This window comes from Coniosporium apollinis (genome assembly GCF_000281105.1).
Source record: "Coniosporium apollinis CBS 100218 chromosome Unknown supercont1.56, whole genome shotgun sequence".
NCBI lineage: Eukaryota > Fungi > Ascomycota > Dothideomycetes > Coniosporium > Coniosporium apollinis.
Window position 1 is genome coordinate 153,645 of NW_006913318.1, and position 8,314 is coordinate 161,958.

General features: G+C 58.6%; 3 protein-coding genes across 3 annotated transcripts; 1 reads left to right on the forward strand and 2 right to left on the reverse strand.

The window, feature by feature from the left end:
- Window positions 1-969: 969 nt before the first annotated feature.
- Window positions 970-3,430, reverse strand: W97_08512 (uncharacterized protein; the record flags this gene model as incomplete). Its single annotated transcript, XM_007786379.1, has 3 exons — window positions 970-2,406; window positions 2,501-2,815; window positions 2,918-3,430. 3 exons carry the CDS (start codon window positions 3,428-3,430, stop codon window positions 970-972), a joined length of 2,265 nt encoding a protein of 754 aa, XP_007784569.1.
- Window positions 3,431-4,051: 621 nt separating this feature from the next.
- Window positions 4,052-5,238, reverse strand: W97_08513 (electron transfer flavoprotein alpha subunit; the record flags this gene model as incomplete). The annotated part of the gene is made up of 3 exons (XM_007786380.1): window positions 4,052-4,629; window positions 4,695-4,863; window positions 4,936-5,238. 3 exons carry the CDS (start codon window positions 5,236-5,238, stop codon window positions 4,052-4,054), a joined length of 1,050 nt encoding a protein of 349 aa, XP_007784570.1.
- A 461-nt stretch (window positions 5,239-5,699) lies between these two features.
- Window positions 5,700-8,094, forward strand: W97_08514 (uncharacterized protein; the record flags this gene model as incomplete). Its single annotated transcript, XM_007786381.1, has 3 exons — window positions 5,700-5,811; window positions 5,859-6,637; window positions 6,685-8,094. Coding segments are annotated over 3 exons (2,301 nt in total), but the record flags the coding sequence as incomplete, so codon positions are not given.
- Window positions 8,095-8,314: the final 220 nt, after the last annotated feature.

The window sequence follows — 8,314 nt, forward strand, 5'->3', positions numbered from 1 at the left end:
TACTCCGTTCGACATTGCCTCCCTTGAAGTGGACATTCTGAGTTGAGCCTGTGGCCTGGCAGTCTTCTTCCGACACAGTCGTTTGGTCGGAGTCGTGAGGCGAGGAAGCTGCTCGATGGTTTCTACAGCTGCAGTCTTAGGCGATGGGTAAACGATAGTGATGCTGCTGGCTGCTAAAGATTGGATAAGGAAACGTATTGGATAGCTTGATGAATGCTCGCCCGGAAGTGCGCTGAGATGAGGGCTCCATCCCGAATCGTACGTTGTTGACTCTTCTGATGTGGTCCATAATTTGGGGCAGTTGCTTCCCTCGACGGCAAGTGACACTCATCGAGCCCGGCCGTTCGCTGTTCACGCTTCAGTCAGCAAATTCGGCCACACTCTGCTTTCTGTATGGACTGTGGGTTTAGATTGGGCAAGAGCCACTCAACCACTTACATTCATGGCTCGAGTACTCGCACTGCTGGCCATACTCACACCTAAGATACTGAAGCGCGCAGTGACAGGCGCGTCAGACACCGACTATTCCAGGTGTCACCGTTCCTCCGTAATACTAAGACTTCAACGTACGTGTTCTTCAATACTATAGCGCCCGCGCGACATGCTCTCCTTCTGCAACTTCCTCGCACGCGTGCGTTTTCCTCCTTTAGCTTCCTGCAGCCTTTTTGCTAATACAAGCAGAGCACCACGAACCGCCGAAGTGATTGCCTCGACCATCCAGTACGTGGTCGCCAAGGTAGCGTGAAGGCAGAAATGCGCCCATGTCGTCGAAAAGTGAGAGGTTTCGTGGCCATGAAAGCCAGCCTAGCGCGGAATTACTCCCGAACAGGCGTAAGCCACGAGCGGATGTCTTCGTCCTACTTGCGGACAGCTAAGTTCATCGACGTCGTGTCGGAGGAAGTTTTATTGCAGTTTCCCATTAAACGTCATAATGCGTGAGTTGCGTGGCTCGGACTTCGCCGCACTTCATTAATCGCCTTGCCCATCACCACCACCGTCAAGTCTCCCGTCGCCAGCTTTCTTGTCCGTGCGCTCTCCAAAACGTCTCTCTCCCACATCATGGCGGCTCTTTTCCAGACTGTTCACCTCTCCGTGAATCTCTTGCCCGCCTATCAGCGCCTTCTCCTTCTTCCTAATATACCTCCCCATACTCTCACACAGCCTCTCAAGCACGAACTCCGGCTCGCTCATACCCGCCACCATAGGACTGTCCTCACCTATCCAGTCCCACTCAATCATCTCATCCTCCTCATCATCCCCCTCACTAGTAGTGAACCTGATCAACTTCGTAAATTCCACCCACTCCTCGTACGAATACCTCTTCGGCGGCTTCTCGCAGTGCAGCTTCAGATCCTGCGCCGCGCGCCGAATAGCAACAGCGAGTCGGCGCGCAAGTTCCGCTTCGCTGGGCGGCGCTTCTGCCTCTTCCGCCAACTCGGTGAGGCTCCTCTTGAGCGTGGTTTCCGCCTCGGTTTCCCCTCCCACGCCTTCAGCAGCACCGTTTTCATCTGCAGTAACCGTCCGAGGCGCCTTTGGTGCTGTCTTCTTCTCGCCCCTCTTCCCTCGCCCCTTTCGTCGCAACCACGCGCCCAGCCACCGATGCCAGATCCCCTGTTCCGGCAATACCGTAAACCCCGCCAAGCGATCTGTCCCATGCTTAAACGTGCCAATAACCGTATCCCCCATATCGCTGATCAGCAGCGTCATAGTCGGCACGGCTATCAAGCTCCACACCACAAAAAAGCACCTCCCCGCATTGGACTTCGGGCTGAGATCCCCGTACCCGATCGTCAGCAGCGATACGTAGCAGAAATACAGCGCCTGGAAGTACGTCATGCCCAGCGTGTCGCGCTCGCATTGCCAGAAGACGAGCGCGCCAAGGCACCAGAGGAGGAAGAAGGCGATTAGGGAGAGGGAGAGGGCGGTCCACCGCTTGAAGCGCGCGGTGGACCGCTGGATGCTGCGCATAGCCTCGAAACGGTCTTTTTCTTCGCGGAGCAGTAGGAGCTTTGGTTTGCGCTGGCGTGGGAACGTCGACATACGCCGCATCAGGGGGACGGTGTTGCCCATCGCCGTCGCGAAGGCGTTGACTCTTTTCATCATCACCGGCTGGTTGGTGATGCCCGCTCCGCCCGGCCCAGCGGTGTCTTCGGTCTCCCGGCTGCGGAACTCGACGGAGGTACGCACGGCACGCCGCGCAGTGCGTAGACGTGTCTTCTCGACGTGCCGCTGCACAACCTTCGAGGCGCCGATGTCGGTCGCGAAGTTGTGGATGCTGGAGATCACCAGCCCGAGCATGATGATGCCGCCCACGGAGTAGGGGAATACGAGGCCCCGGCCAATGTCATTGGTGGGAGCGAGGTCACCGAAGCCGACCGTTAGGATCGTGACGTCGCAGAAGTAGAGCTGGCGGAGGTGGGTTAGTGGGGTGCTAAATGGCTCGCTGGGAAGAGGAGGAAAGGGAGAAAGGGGAAGGGTGGCACTGTGAAGGTGGACTCACGGCATCGACGAAAGACCAGTCCAAGTCATCTGGCCCGCCGAAGCGGGTCTGGACGACGGAGAAGACGGCACCGCCGCCCGCGAGCCAGATGAAGAAACACATGGTCTGGAGGATCAGCGTCCGCTGGGAGTCTGTGAGATTGAAGGTCTGCGGGTAGTGGCCCAAAAAGTAGCCGAGCATGTTGACCATGAGTATCATGGAGCATATAAGGTAAAGCACGGCCGACATCACTCCGTACCAGAAGCCTTGCGTGTAGGTCTGGTTGGGGCGGATTGGTGGGTCGTAGATCTCTCTGCATGCGGTGATGGCAATGAGCTACACTCGGCGTCAGCGCTTGGCACCTGTTGGAGACCTCGTGGAGGGATCGCTAAGATGGAGGGCGCAGAAGCGGGCTGGGGTTACGCACAGCACACTTACAATACCGCTCGCAACATACCAAAACACAATCGACGCCGGCAGTGCGATGATATACCTAATCCTCCCCGTAAAATTAAACAACAGGAAAACATTCCCCACGAACCCGGCCACAAGACTCGCAACATTGAGCCAGTACACCCACCCCGGGTCCGCAAACACGAACCCCTGCAGCTCAGGGACGCGCTCCCCGGTAACTGGATCCAGAAGATTCATCGCCCAGGGAGTCACCAACGCGCCGATGCTGAGGACGTTCGCGAACGGGCCCAGCGTCGCGGCCAGGAGGGGAATTGCGGTCGAGGCGAACCACCAGTCCGCTTCTGCATCGTCGTCGCGGGTCCGCATCCGGAATTTCCACCATTGCTTCTCGCGCGATGCGTGGGGGGCATGGAGGGCCCCGGCTCGCTCATCGTGCTCGTTCTGCGCATCCGACTCTTTCTGCTTCGCCGCCGCGGCATTGGTGGAGTTTGTCACTGTACCGCTTGGAGCATCTGAGCCGGAGCTCGTAGTGGTCATGCTGGATCCGTCCGCGGCCACAGGTAGGGGACAGTGCTGGTAAGGCTGCAGAGCATGGCTTCAACGGGTTTGCTGAGGAATAAGGGGGGCCTTTATGGGATAGAAACAAGCGCGAAGACTCGAGCGTGTGAGTGTGAGTGTGAGTGGTAGGCTGAGTTCTAGATGCAGGCGGCCCAGCTGAGGTGCACCCCTCCCACGGGCCGGGAATGCAACTAGAGCATAGCGCGGTACAAGAGGGATCTGGAAATCCTCGTGCGATGGGACCGTAGCTGCGTCTTGGAGCCAACTTTCCAAGGCAGCGAGGATGATAAGGGCGACATCTTGTCTGGAAAGCCTGAGAGCTTGCGATAAACAAAGGTGTGCGCTGTGGGATGAGCGCTTGTGTGCAATGTGGCAAGCCACACCGATAACCAGATGTGGTTCATGGTTCATGCCAAGCATTACTAGCGCGGGGTTGTCCATTGCTTGACGGGAGGCCTGACACGATCAACCAAATATCAGCGTCCGGGGTGCCACGCAAAGTGCCTGATAGGCAGACCGTCAAACCATGGAACGCAACACTCCGGCGAGGTTGTCCAAAGCAGTTCAAACACACATATTGACAATTCAAATCCGGGTTGACTACTCCTTCCGCAGCTTCTCCGTCAGCTCCGGCACCTTCTCAAACAAGTCCCCTACAAGTCCCACATCCGCGACCTGGAAGATGGGCGCATCCCCATCCTTGTTAATCGCCGCAATGACCTTACTATCCTTCATGCCCGCCAGATGCTGAATTGCCCCACTAATCCCCGCACACAGATACAGCTGCGGTGCCACATTCTTGCCCGTCTGGCCCACCTGCAGGCTGTTATCCGCGAATCCGCTATCCACCGCCGCGCGCGAGGCGCCGATCGCTGCGCCCAAAGCGTCGGCGAGAGGTGGCATCAGCCTGTCGAACTCTTCTTTGGATTTGAGACCGCGCCCGCCGGAGACAACTTTCGTGGCTGTTGCGAGGTCGGGGCGGTCGGATTTCGCAAGGTCTTCAGAGACCCATTCGGTTGGACATTCGGCTTTGGGATCCACGCCTTCTTCGAGCGATGCGCTGCCGCCTTCGGTTGCGCCGGCGGGGAAGGCGGTGCCGCGGACTGTTATTACTTTCGGCGAGTCGGTGGATTTAACGGTTAGGATGGCGTTGCCAGCGTAGATAGGGCGAACAAATGCTGTGAGGCGGTGTGAGCGTACGCTGTGAGGTTGTGAGAGGGAGCGGTGGAGGGGAAGGCCATACTGTCTTCGCTCTCGATGTGTGTGATGTCTGAGATTTGCTGCGTGTCGAGCAGCGCTGCAACACGCGGCATCAGGTTCTTGCCGAACGCAGAGTGGCCTGCTAATATGTGTGTGAAGCCGCCCTTCTTGATGTTCTCGACCAGCAGCGGCGCGAAGTTCTCTGGTAGGCCCTATAGTCTCCTCTCTCAGCTTCCCTGCTCATGAATTTCTCGCACCAATCGCATAGCGGTAGCCAAACTGACCTTGTCATATGCCCCATTCTCCACGTATATGATCTTGTCTATCCCCTCTACTTTCGCCGCCTCCTCGGCGACCGCCTTGACGTTGCTGCCCGCCACGAAGCCGGTCACCGGCTCGCCTAGCTTCTGGGCCGCGGTTACTGCCGCGAGAGACGAGACATTGAGCTTTCCTTCCCGCTGTTCAAGAACCGCTAGTGTGGAGAGCAATCGGGCGAGGGCGGAGAGCTGGGGCGCTGTGGTAGGCCGTGCGATGCGGAACGGTGACCGTGCTTGCCGTAGGGCGGTATGGCGGGCTGTGGAGAACATCGTGGGAGAGGGGGAGTGGGAGGTAGGAGTGAGAAGTAGGGGTGGGAAGAGGACGCCGGAGGGAGGGGAGGAGGGAGGGTGTTGAGAGGCGGAGGAATTGGACGAGACGGCGGGTGTAAATGATGCTTCGAGGCTTGTTGCGGCTCCCGCTGCCGAGGATTTGCGGAAGTCGGCTTCCATGCCACTTGATGCCTGAGGCTTCAAAGGACGGAGGATCGATTTATCCGTGCTTCTCCCAAGAAACGGCAAGGGCGACAACGCGACTGAGGCTGCCCACCAGCACCGACGACGCGACCATCACACAGAACCTACACCACTTCCTACCGTATTCGCTCCTTTATCACTGCAGTCGCATACACACACCCATCCCGATTGTTACGAAAGCGCAAAGCGTCCCCGTCCCTTCCGCATCCACAACCCCCGATCCGCTCAGCTTCGCGGGCAGCTCCTACGCTCTTAAGATGGACAACGCAACTGCGCAACCGGTACCGGGCGAGCTTACAAGTACTATCACTGCGGAGGAAGGAGCTGCAGACGTGCCGGCTATAGTGCCTCCATCAGATCCCAGCGAAGGTACGTTCACTGGTTTGCTTTATTGCTTACAATGTCCTCCCCATCAGACTCGGCGTATCTTTCTCTGTGGGACCGGCTGAATGCTCTGCTGGAGGCTGATGGTGCTTCTGCGAGCACGGCACGGCAGCTATTTCCTCCTCTGTCGTCTTTCCCTCTACCTCATTCATCGCGGCCGGTAGAGGAGCCAGAGCGGAGAGATTCGTGGTTGCCTTTAAACGCGGGCAGCGCTTTTGTTAATCATGGGTTTTCGAATGCAGATGCGGTGATGGACGATGGCGGCGATCAGCAAGCCGACGCAGCCATTGAGACAGGCTCGAATGCGACACCAGTCGTCTCAGACAACCCACTCGATGCGCCTGAGGGCCCACGACCGGAGGCAGAGGCAGAGGCGGATGCTGAGGACGAAGAGATGGCGGAAACTGGGGATGATGTGAAGAGAGACTTGCCGGCAGTGGGTGGAGAGACTGCCGATGGAGCAGCGAAGGAACAGCCAGAGCAAACCAAGGCCGCAATAGAGACCTCTGCGCGGTCACATCTCATCTCGCAGGCCCACGCCATCATCCTGCCGAGCTACAGTACATGGTTCGACATGCATCAAATACACAACATCGAGAAGAAGTCGTTGCCGGAGTTTTTCAACAGCCGGAATCGTAGCAAGACGCCTGCTGTATACAAGGATTACCGGGACTTCATGGTCAATACGTACCGTCTGAACCCGGCAGAGTACTTGACTGTCACCGCGTGCAGGCGCAATTTGGCTGGAGATGTTTGCGCGATAATGCGTGTCCACGCCTTTCTAGAGCAATGGGGCTTGATCAACTACCAGGTCGGCAGAGGAGTTCCATGTAAACACAAACCGCTAACCCTGTGCAGGTCGATCCGGATACCAGACCATCGAACATCGGCCCACCCTTTACAGGCCACTTCCGCATAACAGCAGACACCCCTCGAGGCCTGCAACCGCACCAACCCGCCCCTGGCTCCATCGTCACCCCCGGTAAACCCAACCCGACAACCAGCCGTCTCGCCAGCGCAACCCCACCTACCAAAGCCGATCTGAATCTCGAAATCCGCCGCAACATCTACGAGTCCAATGGCAAAGAAGTCACACCGTCGACGAGCACCGTGGAGAAGCCGGCCAATGGCGAGGCTAGCACAGCTGAAGCCAATGGATCCGCAGCCACAGCCACAGCCACCGCCGCGAGAAGTCTGGAAGACTCTCTGAAAGAGACAGGCAAACCCCACTACTGCTACTCCTGCGGCATCGACTGCACACGTGTGCGCTACCACAACACGAAATCTACGCCGTCCTCCACAACCGGCAAGACCGGCGCATCCCTCAAGTTCGATCTGTGTCCGTCTTGCTACATGAACGGCCACTTCCCCGCATCTGGCCAGGCGAGCGACTACACAAAGCTCGAGAACGAGAACTACAAGGCGGTGCCGGACCGTGATGCGCCGTGGACAGATGCGGAAACATTGCTGTTGCTCGAGGGACTGGAGCTGTTCGACGATGACTGGAACAGCGTAGCTGATCACGTGGGGAGCAGGACGAGGGAGGAGTGCGTGATGAAGTTCCTGCAACTAGAGATTGAAGACAAGTACCTCGAGGGCGAGCCAGACACCTCCGCAGCCGTGAACGGCGTCGTGGCTGGGAACCTGGGCTACCTGAGCAACGGACGCATCCCTTTCACCCAGGCAGACAACCCCGTCATGTCCGTCATGGGTTTCCTAGCTGGCTTGGCCGACCCGGCCGTCACGGCCGCCGCAGCAGGCAAGAGCGTGGAAGAGATGAAGCGCGTCCTGCGGGAGAAGCTCGAGCGCGGCAGCCTCGGCGCCGACAAGGGCAAGGAGAAGGAAAAGGACACCTCGACCCAAGACAGCACAGCACCCGCCCAACCCGCACCCGTCAAAGATGAGCCCTCAGCCATGGACATCGACGCCGCCTCCACCACCCAAACCGCACTAGCGACCACCACTCCCTCTACTACCACCAACAACAACGGCACAGCCAACCCCCTAACAACCCTCCCCCTCGCCCTAACCGCCGCGCGCGCCTCCGCCCTCGCATCCCACACCGAGCGGCACCTCACCGCCCTCGTCTCCTCCGCCGTGAACATCGAGCTGCAAAAACTCTCCCTCAAGCTCACGCAGTTCAGCGAACTCGAATCTCTCCTGCAAGCCGAGCGCCAGGACCTCGAAGCCCGGCGTGAGCAGCTTTTCCTGGATAGATTGGCGTTTCAGAAGAGGATCAGGGGTGTTGAAGGGGCATTCGCGCGGGCGGTTAGCTTGGTAGGCAGCGGTGGAAGGGAAGGGGTTGAGGAGGCGGGGAGGGTTGTGCGGGAGGCGGTAGGGGAGTGGGGCGTTCAGGGTGGAGAGGGGAGGGGGGTTGTGGTTAGGGCGGCGGCGGATGGGAGCGTGCCGGTAGTGGAGGTTAGGCCGTTGGGGGAGGGGGATGAGGGATTTAGGAGTTTTGAGATTTGAGGTGGGATGAGATTGGGCG